The 17,458-nt window shown below is 39.9% G+C and overlaps 1 protein-coding gene across 1 annotated transcript; it reads left to right on the top strand.

Moving 5' to 3' along the window:
* The first annotated feature begins 971 nt into the window (after nt 1-971).
* Nucleotides 972-16,751, top strand: dnajc10 (DnaJ (Hsp40) homolog, subfamily C, member 10). The gene is made up of 25 exons (XM_012923289.5): nt 972-1,337; nt 2,297-2,553; nt 2,671-2,833; nt 2,985-3,035; nt 4,191-4,273; nt 4,510-4,641; nt 5,303-5,396; nt 5,548-5,625; nt 5,825-5,868; nt 7,229-7,294; nt 7,746-7,811; nt 7,892-7,981; nt 8,113-8,223; nt 8,306-8,420; nt 10,143-10,270; nt 11,682-11,798; nt 11,890-11,991; nt 13,404-13,464; nt 13,956-14,050; nt 14,744-14,877; nt 15,060-15,113; nt 15,244-15,391; nt 15,580-15,702; nt 16,192-16,299; nt 16,374-16,751. The coding sequence occupies exons 2-25, from the start codon at nt 2,344-2,346 to the stop codon at nt 16,383-16,385; spliced, it is 2,385 nt and encodes a 794-aa protein (XP_012778743.2). The 5' UTR covers nt 972-1,337; nt 2,297-2,343; the 3' UTR covers nt 16,386-16,751.
* Nucleotides 16,752-17,458: the final 707 nt, after the last annotated feature.

The raw sequence follows: 17,458 nt of genomic DNA, 5'->3' as shown, positions 1-17,458 counted from the left end.
ACGAACGAACACACCATTTGCGTGAACGTCATCAATATGTGGCAAATACTGTTAAATATTTGTCACTTATTCTACAGAAAACCAAGAAGTATCCGGTAGCTAGAGTTCTGTTATCAAAATAAAATTATAACGCTAGCTGGTGGGTGGAACAGGCAGTGTTGGGGAGTAACGGAATACATCCGCCGTTACGTATTTAAAATACAAAATATGAGTAACTGTATTCCGTTACAGTTACCGTTTAAAAAGGTGGTATTCAGAATACAGTTACTTTGTTGAGATAAATGGATTACACGGCGGTATTTTCCTGTTTCATATTGTCGCGGGTCAGGACTGTTTGGGTTTTGTTTGACAGCTACGTTCTGTAGTTCCAGGTGGCAGCGTTACGGTTGCCATGGTTACAGGGTGACGCTCTTTCTCTGAGTGTTTCCTGGGTGAGAGAGCGGCTTTTTGTTGTTGTTGTTGTGCTAAGCTAATAGGCAGAATGCTACTCTAAAGAATGTAGCCTCATGGGCAGTGTAGTCCGTGCTGCAGGGAGAATGGACTGCCATACACGTTATGGGTCTGTGACCGTGAGGAGGGAGAAAAAGGCGAGTGGAAAAGTACGAGTTGTCATCGAGCAAAAACGGGAGCTGGAAGCATGTAAATATAATAATAACCACTGCAGCCAAGAAGAGTGCCTGACGAGCCCAGTTGTAAGTAAGCTATTAAGACTCGACTGTAGGCTGTGTTCGTGTTTTCCTCCGAAACAATAAGTTCCGTTGGAGCAGCCTTTCAACGCCTCTCTCTGTCTCTCGCTAGCAAAGTTGACCCACACAACAAAGTAAAGCTAGTTTTTGGCTACGAGCCCGACACAGACCCGAGGTATTAGTCAGAGGTCCCTTTACTACGGGTTCGGAGCCCTTCATAAATCACAGCAATAGTGCATTCACGTAGTTGTAAAAAGCATGATAATATATTAAGTAATCCAAAGTATTCAGAATACGTTACTCTCATTGAGTAACGTAACGGAATACGTTACAGAATACATTTTGGGGCATGTATTCTGTAATCTGTAATGGAATACATTTTAAAAGTAACCTTCCCAACACTGGGAACAGGCCATCATAAACAGAATAACACAATGAAATTAGATTAACGAGTGGCTTTCTGAACATACATAAAGTTTTAGTTTTGTCTGTGTGAGACTCAGAGTGTACCGTTTAGGTGCACGACCTTTATTGTGAAGCACAGTAAGCGGAAGCAGCTTGGGCTGTTGTGTGCAACTTGATGCCGGGTCCGAGCCGGACGCTGATGCGGATCTTCATCTCCAGACTTTTGGAAGTTGGGACTCTTTAAAGGTAACAAAGCCGACGCATTAAAAATTAATATTGAAATGTCTGCTAAATATTACATGAATATTGGCTTTTGCTTCACCAATAAGACAGCAAACAGCTCCGTGTCGCAGTGAAGCTAACGAGCTAGTTAGCTGAGCAAGTTGTAACAGGAATAACCACAGGCGTGTTAACAATGCATGTACTTTGATGTATCGCCTTTTTGGCTTCGTCTACTGTATCAAGAAAAATATTTTTCACTAGGCTTGTTTTTCAGAATCTTCTGGAATTTTGATGAAAATATCTAAGTGCTATTATTGCTATTTATTTCTCCCTTAATCTCGTAAACAGTTCCCAAATCTACATGGATGCTCTGTTTCTGATCAAGAATAGAGAAATGGAGGCTTTTACTTTGAAAGCTACCGTTTATCAAATGTAATTACCATTTAATTAAAAGGCAGCTTCGTGGAAGCAGATGCAGCTTTCATTTAAATTTTTGTTTGTGTAAGATGTAAAATTAAATATGTTGTAGTATGTTCATTTTTCTCGAGGAAAACTGTTGTACCATAAAAATAGGCGATCCTCCTGGAGTGACCCTGAAAACAGGGAAGAAATCTGCGGATATCAAAGCAACTGTTTGAATAGTTCAAGGTGCAGGAAACTGCAATGCAAAAGACAACGGTGTAAAAAATGCTCCTCTTTCTTTTATCTGCAGACCACTTGTCCTTCCAAAGCCTGAGGCCATATAAAAGTAGAGATAATGCTTCCATCCTTTAAGCCAATCCAAACAGGCCACATATGTAAACGACACTCCTAAGGTGACATGCTGGCTCTCCTGTAGTGACTGTATTTGTTTTTTTTTCTTGCTGTGGAAAGAAGCTGTTTGCCTCACTTACTGTGATATTAGTGAGGCAAGGGGATGGTAATGGCTACAGGGTTGGGTGGACAGGGTATTTAGAACTGATCTTTGTGTCTTTCTGCCCCAGTTCCTTTAGTTGCGGCTGCTTGTTGACTCATTGAAGGAACATTCCCGATGGCGCACAGGGTTGCCTTAAGGGCCCAACACCCTCGGTCCATCTGGCTTATGGTGCTGCCGATGCTCCTCACCGTCCTTTTGGTGGCAGTTTGGGCAGAGGGCCAGGACTACTATGAATTGCTGGGAGTCAGCAGGGAAGCGACGACCAAAGAGATACGACGGGCCTTTAAGCAGCTGGCGCTCACCATGCACCCTGACAAAAACCCTGTGAGTTACACGGACAAACCACAATCCAGAAACACAAAAAAATGACACAGTAATTCTCTGAAATCTGTCGCGTCTCTATGAAACCCTGACAAAACTGATGCTTATCGACTATTTCAGGGTGACCCCTCAGCCCACGAGAAGTTCCTGCAGGTCAATCGTGCCTATGAAGTTCTGAAGGATGAAGACCTGAGAAAGAAATATGATAAATATGGAGAAAAAGGACTGGACGAGCAGCAGGGCGGACGCTATGAGAGCTGGAACTACTACAGATATGACTTTGGTAAGTAACCAATGGGATGTTACAACACTTGAATGTTTTTACAATTGTTTGTATAGAAATCGTTTTATGAGGATATTGTAAAAAGAAAAGAATAGCTAGCTCTGCTGTGAACAAAGAGTTGTTCAGTATTTAAGTTCGTCTTTCTGTCCAGGTATATATGACGATGATTTGGAGATCATCACGCTGGACAGTGGAGACTTTGGTAAGATATAAAACATATTCTGTTTTTGCTTTAGTGTACAAATGAGAAAAACCTTCATCCTTTTTCGATTGTTTGATGTTTTCCTTTCAGAAAAAGCCAACACGTAAGAACTATGTAAATTTAAAGATTTCTCAAATTTATTTTGATTGGCTTTTGAAATCTTGTTGTTCTTGTTTAATGACAGACATCATACATTGCATAATTAACTTCAGAGGTGTCAAACACATTTTAGTTCATTGTCATACAGAGCCTGAGCTAATCTTAATTGTGCTGGAACAGAAAAACAGTGCAATGGCCCCAAACAACCAATCAACCCACCAAACAAACAAACTGTTTGTTTGTTCTTGTATAAAAACATTTTAGCACATTCTCAAATGTTCACATTTAGTTATCCACAATGAGCAGTCTGAGAGGACTGAAGAAAAATTATTTTGTCTGAAAGACAAAACACAGTACAAAGTCCAAAATCTAATCTGTAGTTCTCGCCCCTCAGTCTTATGTTTGACATCCCAGACGCACATTTATACACTTGTAATTACTATGTGCGGTTCCACACATTGTAATTGTAATAGTCCTACCCACTGTCACATAGACATCAGGTTCCATTCTTTCATGACGGATGTCTTTGTCTTCTTCTGATTTCAAATTCTCTGCTTATGAGTGAAGAGGCTCTCAGTTGTTTGTCTTGCATGCTGGATTGGTTCTAAAATGTTTTTTATCCTGAACTTATTTCATATCTTGTCATCAGACACAAAGAGCCTAATCTGGAAGTAAACCTGTCAGCAGCAAATCAAATTGAAAACACAAAGGGAATGTTTAATGGTTTTCTTGTTTGATTTTAGTTTTGGGTGAGCTGCAGGGTACAATTCAAACTTTGAAGTTTGGGAATGGCTGGTCCAACTCCAGAGTAACTGCTATTTGCTGTCTGTTTTTTTTGTGTGTGTATATATGTGCCGTAAACCTTTTTTCCTGTAAGTCTTCAGACCTTAGCATAAAGCAGAACAGCTGTGCAGCTTTCTCCAAACTGTAGTTTTACCCCACTCTTATCAGTGGGAGCAACAGTAAAAGGATTTCAAAGGCACCACGACACAAACACCGTGTGAGAAACAAGAGCGTAAACAGGTAGTGACTGACGTGTCTGTGTGTCTGCTTCAGAAGCAGCAGTGAACTCTGGAGAAATCTGGTTCATCAACTTCTATTTCCCACGATGCTCCCACTGTCACCAGCTGGCTCCGACGGTAACACTACACAAGAAACACACTAAACACACATCCTCAGTCTTGCACCCTTTTATGATTTTGTTTTCTTCTGTGTTATATATGCATCTGTTAGAAAAACATTCCTGGTTTTGTTAGTTTCTTGCTCAAGTTGTAACTTGATAATAATCACATAGACAGAGTTAGACTCTGTGTCAGACAGAGTGAGTTACTAAAATATGTACGTGTCTGTTTGCTTTGACCTTTGCATGTCACAGTGGAGGGATTTTGCCAAGGAGATGGATGGTGTGATCAGGATTGGAGCGGTGAACTGTGGAGACAACAATCATCTCTGCAGGAGGAAGGGCATCAACAGCTACCCCAGTCTGTACATATACAGATCAGGACAGGTGTGTTTGCTGCTTTTTGTAGCAAAAATGGATATAGCTCAACTTTGAAAAATGAATGTAGTACATGCACATACTGAGTTAGCTCAAGCACCTGAACACTACAAACCTGAGCAGGCACCAAGTAAAAGTTTCAATCGAACGTCGATAAATGAGTTTAACAGACTCATCAAAGTAATGACAAAAGCTTGAAACCAGTTGTATACAGTTACCAGTGTTAGTCCATAATTGAACTTTTCCTATGATAGGCAAACAGCTTATTTATCCTTTGCCTCCTTTGTTTGTTTACACTAAGCAAAAAGTGCATGTTAAGGAAAATCAGTGAGTACGTTCTCATTCAAGGGTACATTTACTTCAACTACTGATGCTGTTGGAGAACCGTGTATAGCTTTGATTGCACTCTGTTGTGGATGCGGAGACAGACAGATGGAGACCCGACAGCCGAGTGGTTATTTCTGTTAAACCTCTTTGATGTTTGCTGCTTGAGGCACATGTTTAGTTGGTGCATTGTAATGTCACTTTTCCGCTGATGAGTTTGTGCATTCACACATTCACAAAGTAAAACCCAGACATAAAAGTTTGCGCTCACTGTTTGAAAGCTTTATTTAACATGTTCCATGTTTTGTTTCTTATAATTTCTTATCAATTCTTTGCATTTCTGTAGAGACCAGAGAAATTCAATGGGGAGCGCAATAGAGACAACCTGGTTCGCTTCTCCATGCAGTTCATCACTACAACCATCACTCAGCTCTGGCAAGGTGAACTACAACCCGCGACCACACTGAGATGAGCTAACTTTGTGTTAGCGAGCAGTCTGGCTAAACTTTCAGTGAAATACAGTCTGTGGAGAGTTTTTCTGTTGTTCGAGTTTATTCCTCATCCTATACGTACTAATGTTTTTTTTTCCAGGTAACGTGTTCAGCGAGATAGAGAGCGCGTTCTCATCAGGGCATGGCTGGCTGATCACCTTCTGCTCTGACAGTGGAGGTAACACATGTGCACAGTCAGCTTTTTTTTTGCATGCTAACACACACATACACACACATACAAGACTCTTTATGAAAAGACAGGCAGATGTGTCACAAATCAGTCTACATAACCATGTGCTCTGATACGTGGACACACAGAGTGTACTGGTGTTATCAAGCTTGTTGTTTAAAATAAATGGTGTTTGTCTCTTTTTCAGATTGCCTGGAGCCAAGAACGAGACAGAAGCTGGCAGGAATGTTGGTGAGACAACAGCAGTAATGTTTTTACAGCTGTTTATCACAGAGACATGCTGTGTCTGCTGAATAAATGAATTCACTTTAAAGATTTGAGCCAGTAGAGCATTTTATAAAGCCATGCAGGGAGGGGCACGCAGCTTTGGTTTTCAGTCTCCCACACCCATGACTCTTACACCTGAAATACCCACTCAGAGAAATGCTTAAATCCCACCAGACACACTGCAGTGTGATTCAGAAGAATCCCTGAATCTGCTTTGTGCGCCACATCACTTACATAAAATATTTTTTATGGAAGTTGCTTCAAGCTGCACGGAGCAGATAAGGAGGACAGTAAATCAGGCATAGAGAGAATCTAGTCAAATTATAAGGCCTGGTGCAGACCACATGCTCTGCTTCTAACGATCATTCAGATTTTATGTCATTTGAAGCTGTGTGAAGAACAGAACAAAACTGCTTTAGAGATGTGATATCACAGACACACAGCAGGTGTGTTTTATGGGATTGGTTAAATTGGCCCTGGATGGATTTAGAAATTTTCAAACACTTGAAGAGGTCATTTTTTTCCTCTAAAGTACTTGAGAAGAGAGAAAAGTCAGAGAGAGAGATTTTGAAATGACAAGGAGCAGGGGCATCTTACTACACGTAAAACGGCTGCAAAAAAAAAGATGTACAGGCAGAGCACAACGGTCAGCACAGCACAAAATTTGGGTCCTTCGCTCTAGTTAGCGGTCAGCGCAGCGCATGTCGCGTCCTATGTGAAAGGGCCTTGAGGATATATGTCACTAATAATGTTAACACTGTCCTACATGAAAGACAAAGACAAAAAAAAAGGCTTAAATGCTAAATTCTACTTATGTGAATGTGTCACCAAAGAGACCGTGTGTCTAACCACAGTGTTGCTGTGTGGCTCTTTATATTTTTCAAATGATAAGCTTTATTTGGGGCTGATGAATGACAGGCAAATGTTTTCTCTGAGGGGTTGTGTGTCATCTTCATGCATTTGTCCTCTAACCTTTTGAAGTGAGGACGTACTTTGGATTTCCAGCTTGTCATTCCAATCTAATAGCTGCGAGGAACAGCCTTGTAAACGATGTCTGTGTGTGACCGACAGACCTATGACAGTTAGTGTCGTCTAGGCAATTTGATTGAATCCTATAAAGGTAGCTCACTATCCTCAAGTTATGTTTCATTTGTAACGTACATTGTGTAATGTTAAAAATCTTTAAAAAAAAATCTAACTTTTATTTGTAGTTCTATCATGACAAGTTTATTAGTAGCTGTGATGCTGATGTATGTGTTGTAATAAATACTACAGCGCCTGTTTGATCTCTTTATAACTGCTAAGTGTTTGTGTCTGAATGTAGGATGGTCTGGTTAAGGTGGGATGGATGGACTGCACAGCAGATGAACAGATCTGTGCAAGTTTCCAGGTAAGGGTCAGAAGTACTATAGTAATGGTACTTGCATGAGATATCTGTGTAGTTGGGTTTATATACAATGTAAGTGGGAGTATCATCTGCAAAGATGGGGGTAAATGGTTTCTACATAGTGCTTTTCTACTTTACCTCAGCACCCAAAGCACTTTATACAGCATGCCTCGTTCACCCTTTTTTCCACACATTCACACTCCAATGAGACAACAACGTGGTGTTCAGTATTTTACCCAAGAATAGTTTGACATGCAGACTGGAGCAACTAGGGAACAAACCAAACCTTCCAATTAGTAAATTAGTAGATGACCTGCAATACCCCCTGAGCTACAGCCAGGAGGGAGGATGATATTTTGTCAACACATAGTGCTCTGCTTAGAACTGACTTTAGACTGATTTAGTTATTTCCAGCAGTATCGCCTGCTTGGCTAATCTTTCTGTTGTGTTTCAGGTGACCAGTGGAGCAACTGCTTTATTCCCACCTGGAAGTGCTTTGAATAAACCAGACAGTGTACTTGTAAGACGAAGAACACACTACTGTCTGTGCTAATACTGTGTATAGTACTGGAATACTGACTCTATGTGTATGTGTTTCAGTGGCTGAATACTCTGGACAGTAAAGAAATTTATAATCAGGTCATCAACCATCTACCTGATTTGGAACTTCTCACCAGCGACAGTTTCCAGGTATTCTGACTCCAGATGCACAGTCCACCTGTGCATAATACAATTACTTGTATTGTATTACAGCGCAATTCAATATAATACAGAAGTACAATGTAAAATTGTTCTGATGCAGTGTAACTTGTTTCGTCCAGAGTAAATTGGCCCATCATCGCTGGTTAATCAGTTTTACATTTGGTAACAAAAACTCTGCCTCCAACGAGTACAAGAAGCTACAAGCTTTCCTCCGAAATGACCACATACAGGTATCTGTCTATCTGACTGTCTGTGCGTGTCTCTGCATGTATCTGTCTGCCTGCCTGTCTGACTGACTGTTTGTCCTTCCAGGTTGGCAGAGTGGACTGTATAGCGGACTCAGAGCTGTGTCAGTCTCTTTACATTCATAAACCCTGTATGGCTGTCTTTAAAGGACTGGGAATCCACGACTTTGAGATCCACCATGGTCAGTACTACATTTGCATTGTACTGGGCTCAAAATGTGGTCATAAATATTTTGTACTTGTTAAAAAGATTTGTATGTGTAAAAAAAAATTTGTGCATGCGTAAAAAAGATTTGTGTGTGTGTAAAAAAGATTTGTGTGTGTGTAAAAAAGATTTGTGTGTGTGTAAAAAAGATTTGTGTGTGCGTAAAAAAGATTTGTGTGTGTGTAAAAAAGATTTGTGCGTGCGTAAAAAAAGATTTGTGTGTGTGTAAAAAAGATTTGTGCGTGCGTAAAAAAGATTTGTGCGTGTGTAAAAAAGATTTGTGTGTGTGTAAAAAAAAATTTGTGCATGTGTAAAAAAGATTTGTGCGTGTGTAAAAAAGATTTGTGCGTGCGTAAAAAAGATTTGTGCGTGCGTAAAAAAGATTTGTGTGTGGACTTAGCCAAAAAAAACCCTGAAAGGTACAACTACGAATTTTGACCCTATTTTTCTTCCTTTCATCTGATTGGTGAATGTCATGTCAATCACAAATGTAACAATCCAATCAGAGAACAGATGGGTTTGGCTGTCGGAGGGGCGCTTTTTTTGAACTGCAGGTCTTTGAAGGGAATAAATGCCCTTTTACATGCCAACCCAGCGTTTTCCTTCATCACCACGAAGGAAAACAGTCTGTGGTCGTCCGAGTTTGGTGATTTTTGTGTCACAGGACTACGTGTTTAATACAGGGACTTCCACAGCCTTTTCAACAGCGCTGCGGACGCAGGGGGGGCAGTGTTTTGGAAATGACAGTCTTCATTACAAAGCTTTCTTCGTTATGAATTAGCATACATGTTTTTATTGAACATTTGAAGAACTAGCAAAAAAACCAGAAACTCTTGTAGAGGACATAAAGTCAGAGATAGAAAAGACAAGGAGCAGGTGCATCTAGTACAGGTAGAGCTGCTGCAAAAACCCACAGAGCCCAGCAGCCAGCAACAAATTCTGGATCCTTTGCTTTTAGTTAGCAATTAGCATTAGCAGCACATCCTGCGTCCGATGTGAAAGGACTTTTATGCTGCGCACTGTGACTCACAGCAATGGTCCTGGGTCAGCCCTGACTTTGTGCTAAACTAATCCTAAAGTAATAATGGTATTTCTAACCACTGACATACCACAACTTTATCCTTTCAACAGCTACTGAAAGTTAGGGGACCTAGCTGCTATCGGATATTTATATAGAGATTACCCTTCAAGGACCTGCAGTTCAAAAAAGTGCCCCTCCGACAGCCAAACCCATCTGTTCTCTGACTGGATTGTTTAATTTGTGATTGACATGACATTGACCAATCAGCTTAAAGGAAGAAAAATAGGGTCAAAATTCGTACTTGTAACTTGCAGGTTTTTTTTTTGGCTAAGTCCACACACAAATCTTTTTTACACATACAAATCTTTTTTACAAGTACAAAACCGATTTACAAGTACAAAATATTTATGACCACATTTTGAGCCCATACATGTTGCTCTCCACTTGCATTTTATTTGTTTAAATTAGTTTGAATATCTCTGCATGTTTGAGGAGGACATGTACGTCTTGTCCAACTAGCAGTTTGTTACAAGGTTACAAGGATAGAGGAGTTCCAAAAAAGGGCTCATGTTATTATTTGAGGAGCCAGTTTGCTAAGGTTGGTTGAACAATGGCTTATTAAGTTAATCCGTTCAGAGAAGGTTTGCTCATCTGCATTAACTCGTGTGTTTTGTGTAGGCAAAGATGTGTTGTACAATATTGTGGGTTTTGCGAGGGACAGCGTTCGAGCTTTTGTCACCACTCTGGGGCCGGACAACTTTCCTTCAGACAGAAAGGAGCCGTGGCTCGTCGACTTCTTCGCTCCGGTTTGTATTTGACTACTTTAATCACAATTATGATGTTGTGCTTTATCTTTTGGTGGCAGATTTTCAAGTAGGTGGTTATTTTAGTGGTTAAAATGATTTATTAAGCTGTGACCTCAAAAGTGAACAACAAACTCTTCCTTTATTTATTTATTTACATTTGATTCACTACAAAAGAGTTTGTAGTTGTTGCATCTAAATCTTTTAGTTTTAGTTGATTAAATATTACGAGATTATAGTAGACTAAACCTAAAGTTGCTTCAGTGACTAAAATACAAAGTGTAAACCACTTTGGAACAACCAGTAAATAAATTGTAAAATATATCCATACTGTTCTCTTTCTTCTAAGCGTTGATATTTATGTTATATTTGGCTGAATGCGATTGAGAAGTTACACACAGCTGTGATAATGTGACAATTGACTGTAAAACATTGATAAAAGCCAATCGATGAGGCAAGTTACTCTTATCAGTCCAGATTGACTCACATTGATTGCATTGTCTTTTAGACGGAGTTATTTGCAAAGCTTTGGAAATCTGTCACAACACAAAATCAGGATCAAGAGTCTGAAAGTGAAAAAAAATAAATTTGAAACCCAAAAAAAGAAGTTAATGAAAACAAATAAATTATTTAAAATAAAATAATTATTAAAGAAAAAAATTGTATTTTTTTATTTTTTAAATATAAAAAATATCAGAATTTCACTTTGAAATAGCTTTTGACCCTGATGTAGCTTCACGTGACTGCATCCAGTCTGAGCTGGACTGGGATCGTTTGGAGACACGTCTCCCACCAGGCGAGCTATTTGTGCATTCTTCAGTTGCAAACAATATTCAATGCAATCACTGTTATTTTTTATTTATTTTATAATTGCAGGGTTTGACAGTTTAATACTATCTTTATTCTAGTGTGACTGAGCTATGAGCTAAGGGACCAAACGTAGCACAAGAGTAATCTGCTGGTTGCGCCAAATGTTTTTGGCACTGATGATGCAGCCAGTCAGAGTCCTTGTTTAACTTCAGGGCTGGTGGTGGTGCTACACCTACAACACAAACAGTCACTAACTCCGAGGCAGATATGGACCACTTTGTTGGGAGCATTGTGAGCTTGTAAGAGGCAAGAAAGACCCTGAAACACTGAGAACGCTGTGTGAACAAGGGCTAATTAATCAAGCTTTGTCAACCGTAGTAAAAACATTAAAAACCAAAAGTGAGAAAATGGGACTTAAAATCAGTTTTAATCTATTACCACTTTGTGAAAATTGAAGTTTGTAAATAGCACTAGTTAAAAACCAAACTACTGACGTGATAACGACCACCGACAGCCTAAATCCTTGGTAGCTCAGATTTGAACATTGGGTAAGAATTGTCATTGCTACTTATTAACCTCACAAACATTTGGCTCTTGCTTGCAGTGGTGCCCCCCGTGTCGAGCTTTACTGCCGGAACTGCGAAAAGCTTCAATCCAGCTAGCTGGGCAGATGAAGTTTGGCACTTTGGACTGTACCATCCATCACAACCTCTGTTCTAGAGTAAGCACACACATCCGTGTATATTGTTGATTTTTAAGCTTAAGGCTAAAATGTGCCGACCAATTAGTAATTTACTTTTCTCTTTTTTCAGTATAATATTCAGGCTTATCCCACCACAGTGATCTTTAATGGTTCTTCTGTGCATGAATATGAAGGCCATCATTCAGCTGATGGCATCCTGGAGTTTATACAGGTACTACATCAAATACAACTGAAATGGCTCCTCTTTGCCTGGATTTTTGTCATCTGTACACCGTTTGGTCAAAATGTACCTTTAAGAAATTTACAGCTCCAGCTGTAATGAGTAATCTTTTTCAAATGAATCAGTAATCTAATCAAGTAATCGGATAAGAAATACTTGAGTTTCATTTATGAGCAATAATAAAAACTCAAAAGAGATTACAGGTTTTTCAGAATGAACTGCTCATTGGTTTCCATTTTGGAAATTGCAATATTTTAAAGTTTCACTGCATGTAAAAGAAGAAACCCAGCTAAACCCTTTAGCTGTATTTGCATACCATATTAATTTCATTTTTTTTTAAGAAAACGCTTTCTTAAATGCAAATATATATATATTAAACACATTTTTATTGGCTTGTGAAAAAAAGCTTTTATTTTTATATATTTAAATATTAGTGCAATTTAATTGATACAATATTTTATATTATTTCACTTTAATCTGAAATGTTTTATGAAAGCACTTGACGTTTATATGGTTTTTTACACCCCATGTCCCCCTTTAGACTGATCCCTGTTTACTGCAGGTATTGTTTCCATCTAAAATAGGACAGCTGCTGTCAGCCTTCAGAGAGCTGAACACGGGTTCGGACGAAGTTAACGGTTCATCTGAACATTTTAATACAACTTCTGGAGATTTACTGCAGATTTTTCTGTGTAAAACAAACAGCGGTGGACGGAGCAGCTACAAACTTTGCTTTTCTTTACGTCAGAGTTTGATGATCGGGTGTTTTGATGAAGGACTCCCGCTCGCTTTCCCCCACTAAAGATTAATGCCTTTTACCATTGGTGATCACAGGAACAGCCCTGCTGTTTACGTCACTAGAAACATTTTTCTTTCATTCTACCTGAGCTCAATGTCTCAGTAACGGCTCCGTCTCTTTGCTCTTTGTGGTGTGTAAACAGACTCCGGGTCCACGTTAAACTGCCAGCATCATCATCATTGCTGCTGTTGTGTTATCAGTGTTTTTGTTTAAAACTGAGGCCTGAGTGGGCTGAATGTTGTCCGACTTTTTATTCACACGCTGCTCCTAAACACATTTATTCTGAAGGTTTGTTTTAGTCACACCTGTGTTAAGCGCTCACGTTTACATCGTTTAACACATCAGTGCAATACAGAGCCATGCATTAACCAAAGCATCGAAGCAAAGTTTGTGTTGAGAATTTTTTTATGATCAATTTTTTTTTATTACTCAGTGAATCATTGCAGCTAAAGGGCTCATCACCACTGTCAATATTATTACAAAATAACATTTGATGCATAGTATAATTTTTTTTCATTGCTGTTTTCCTTTGGTTGCCTTTGGTCTCAAAGTGGAGTATTTAAAAGACAGTGAGATCACAAAGGGCTTCTTTCTATCTCTGCAGGACCTGGTTAATCCATCGGTCCTGATTTTGGATCCTTCAAGCTTCACAGAGAAAATTAAAGGTAAAACCTGCTCCTGACAATAATAATGGATTGCATTTATATAGCGCTTTTCGAGACCCTCAAAGTGGTTTACAATTCCACTATTCATTCACTCTCACATTCACACACTGGTGGAGGCAAACCACTGGGGCAGGCTGACAGAAGCAAGACTGCCGCACCATCGGCCCCTCTGGCCATCACCAGTAGGCGGTAGGTGAAGTGTCTTGCCCAAGGACACAACGACCAAGACAGACAGAGCTGGGGATTGAACCGGCAGCCTTCCGGTTACAAGATGAGCTTCCTAACCCCCTGAACCACGGCCGTGACAATAAACTGCTTCTTGCACAAAGGGCTAGTTGCAAAGACTTTGAACAGCACTGTTGTAAAAGAACTTGACAGCTGCAATTGCTGTTTTATGAAAACTACCCATTCCCATCTTTCAGTTTAAAGCACCATAGAGGCCGGATTATTAAAGTTAAAGTCTAACACAGTGGTCTGTTTCTCTGCTGCAGGTCGAGATGAAGGACAGATCTGGGCGGTAGATTTCTACGCTCCCTGGTGTGGTCCCTGTCAGGCTCTGATGCCTGAATGGAGACGCATGGCCCGGGTATAACTCACTTTACATGTGCCATATATAGACCATAGACACAAACTGAAAGAACACAAGAAGGAGAGCTGTATAAACTTTAAAGGTCATCTAGCTGCTTCACTCTACTGTCACCTGATCAGTAAACTTCAGTAACCCTGAGCCACTGGAAGCTCGAGCCATGACACGGCCTCCAGCTTGTTCTGCTGTTGTATGCTTTAGATGAACCTTAGTAGACACTTTTTGTATTTTGTTTTCAGAATGTACAAAGGTCTCAATTTGCCATTCATAATTTTCCTGCTCTCTCTTTGATAGATTTGTTTCTGCAGCATGACCTGTCCTTGACAATTAATGGCATATTTCTAAAAACTGAGCTGAGATTCTTTCCTTTAAACCCATATTTATTGTATAACATAAGCTTGAATGCGATTTATTAAACAGTTAAAATAGCCAAATTGTGCCCTGGTCCAAAAATATATGAACCTTAAAGGAAAGAAATTCAGTTTAGATGTCAGTTTTAAAATTAATACCTATGACTGAATCTGCACAACTCCACAAAACAGTGAATTTGTGAAGAAAACCAGGAACATTGGGATTTTGTTTATGAACCTAAAGCAAGTGACAGAAATCAGCAGATGAAAACAGAGGGTCAGGACTCAGCTAGCAGAAGGAGAGAGCAGCCTCTAACCTGACGCCGTCTTGGTTTCCATCCAGCTGCTTTCAGGTCAGATCCTGGTCGGTTCGGTCGACTGTCAGCGCTTTCAGTCGTTCTGTCAGAGCCAGAGTGTGAGAGCATACCCAGAAATCCGCCTGTACCCTGGAAACAGCCGGCAGCCAGATCGCTATACGTATGTAACTCACTTTACATGCTCAGATGTCGGGAAATGAATATTCCCAGGAGATGAGAATATGGATATGAGTTTCATCACAACATCTCAGATGATCAGAATTATTTGTTTTACCTTCTTACATCTTCTTTTTACTTAGATTATTGATTACTGATTTCCTTTTCGCCTGCCTGTCTCTGTAGGAGTTATAATGGTTGGCACAGAGATGCCCATTCACTGAGAACATGGGCACTGAGGTGAGATGCAAGTTGCCTTTTCTTGTCTTTCTGTATTTCTTTAGGGTTTTTCTTTCTTTCTGCAGTAAAAGAACCAATGAAATGGGACGTGTACAGTGTTAATAGTTGAGTTATTCTCTTGTGTGTACAGTTTTTTACCCAGAGCCTCTGTGGACCTTACTCCAGAGACCTTCAGATCTCTGGTTCTGTCAGGTCGGGATCACTGGGTCCTGGACTTTTATGCCCCCTGGTGCGGACCCTGTCAACACTTTGCCCCGGAGTTTGAGGTCCTAGCTCGGGTGTGAAAACTTTGCTTCTCTGCATGAATCTTGTTGCTTTTTTTCTGCAGTGACTGATGAGACAAACCGAAAGTAAACTTCTCCAACAGACTGTGGGACGAAGCACAAATTAAGAGTTTCTTAAAAGTATGGTTTTCTTGTAGTCAAGAGTCCTGCAGTCATGCTTTTTGTGTGTGTGCGATTGACAGATGCTTAAAGGCGAGGTCCGGGCAGGGAAGGTTGACTGTCAGGCTCATTATCAGACCTGTCAGTTAGCTGGTATCACCGCCTACCCAACTGTCAGATTGTACCCATACCTGGGAAAAAAGAGGGTAAGCACACACACACACACACACACACACACACACACACACACACACACACACACCGTGACTAGCACTGTCACTTCAGAGTAAGAATGTTCTAGGATTAGACTTCATGGCTGTAGCCTCTTTTTATTTTGTAAAAGTTGTGTTGCTTGCCATGTTTTTCTCCATGCTTCAGTTTTTTATGTTTGTTTTTATTTTGTTTTGGTGAATCTGTCTTCTCCCAAATATTTTTGTTAATTAGGAATCAACTCCTGATTTTTCCCCATTCTAACATTTTGTCCATCAAATACCATTTAAAAAAAAGTAAAAGCAAGGTTTATAATCTAATGTTTTATATTCATCACCAAAAAAAGAGCTCAGTTTACTTTTATAAAACAAAAGAAAAGCAAAAAGCACAGCCTTCATCATCAGATTTGATGGGAAAGAATCAGTTATGGATTGACTTAATAGTGGAAAAGATTATAATGTGTGTGTATGTGTGTGTTCTGACAGCATGAACAGAGTGGGGAGCATATCAATAGCCGAGACGCTAACGTGATCGCTGACACCGTCAGACAGCGGCTACAACAGCTGTTGCCACGGTTACACAATAAGCCAAAGGTAAGTGCCGGTTAACTTCAAGCACAAATCAACCCAGCCGCTGAACTGGAGTCTGACACGTTTGTATGTTGTAGGATGAGCTGTGATGGAAGCGGGCGGTACTGTGAGGAAGATGAGCCACCTGATTGGTCAGGTAGAGACAGAAGTGAATTTGATTGGCCCAGCAAGATGATCAATCGGTCAACACTCCTTTATAGAAGCTACAGCTGGAACACTGGGACCGACTGTTACCTGCTGTGCTGAATGTACTGAACACTTCTGCCTTGTTTATGTTTGGTTTATAATTGTCTCCATTGTTTCTATTTACTCTATGAAGTAAAACTTTGGGACACTGTGTATTGATCATGTTACTGACACATACACACACACTCACCGATCCAATTGTTGACATAGTGTTGTATTTTATTGCTCATGTAAAAACAGTTTGAGAATAAAACGGTTCGTTTCTGTTAGATGTGTGTGCATCCCTGTGAGTTTTACAACCATCCCTGCAGGTTAAATTCAAAGTATACAAAGATGTTGACAAGATTCAGAAAAAAGAAATAATCACAAAGTATTAACTCTTTCAATTACTTTGTTTTTTTCTCAAGCAAAAGTGCCATGCATTTCAATCTCATGGTTTCTCAACACTGTTGCTTTTCTGTGTGTCAAACTGAGTTTTTGGGGATTGGATAGGGGTGCATCCAGAGGGACATGAGGTGGCAATAGCCCCGCTGAAAACATGATCGTCCACCTCAATGCTCTGTATGGACCCCAGAACGTAAACACACAGCTGTAGATGTTTTCTTAGTTATTCACACTTTGACCAGCAGGTGTCACTGTTCACTCACTGTTCACTCACTGTGTCATCTGGCTGAAAACTGTAGGAGACAGGAGCTTAAGAAAAGTTGGATTGACAAGATAAATACGTGCAGACAGGGTTTATAAAGTCTCTGAAAAGAGCTCAGAATATATCAAGGATTGGGTGCCCGCTGAAATCCTCAGTAAAAAAAAAAGGTTTATACTGTTAATGCGTTAAAGTTAATTAGATCATTAATTACTTGTTATATGTAATATGTATTCCCACAGAAAAAACAAACAAATAAAACTGATGCATTTATCTTATGCTCTTGGAAATTTTACACAAATAAAAAACAAAACAAAAGCAACAAACTGTATT

Source organism: Maylandia zebra, linkage group LG16 (genome assembly GCF_041146795.1).
Source record: "Maylandia zebra isolate NMK-2024a linkage group LG16, Mzebra_GT3a, whole genome shotgun sequence".
In the NCBI taxonomy this organism is placed as follows: Eukaryota; Metazoa; Chordata; class Actinopteri; order Cichliformes; family Cichlidae; genus Maylandia; species Maylandia zebra.
Note: the sequence above shows the minus strand (reverse complement) of the source record. Positions and strands in the feature narration are given on the sequence as shown.

Coding starts and splice junctions, on each gene's coding strand:
- dnajc10 (XM_012923289.5), top strand. CDS start 2,344: ATGGCGCACAGGGTTGCCTTAAGGGCCCAACACCCTCGGTCCATCTGG. Junction 2,554..2,670: donor TGCACCCTGACAAAAACCCT/GTGAGTTACACG, acceptor CGACTATTTCAG/GGTGACCCCTCAGCCCACGA. Junction 11,799..11,889: donor ATCACAACCTCTGTTCTAGA/GTAAGCACACAC, acceptor CTCTTTTTTCAG/TATAATATTCAGGCTTATCC.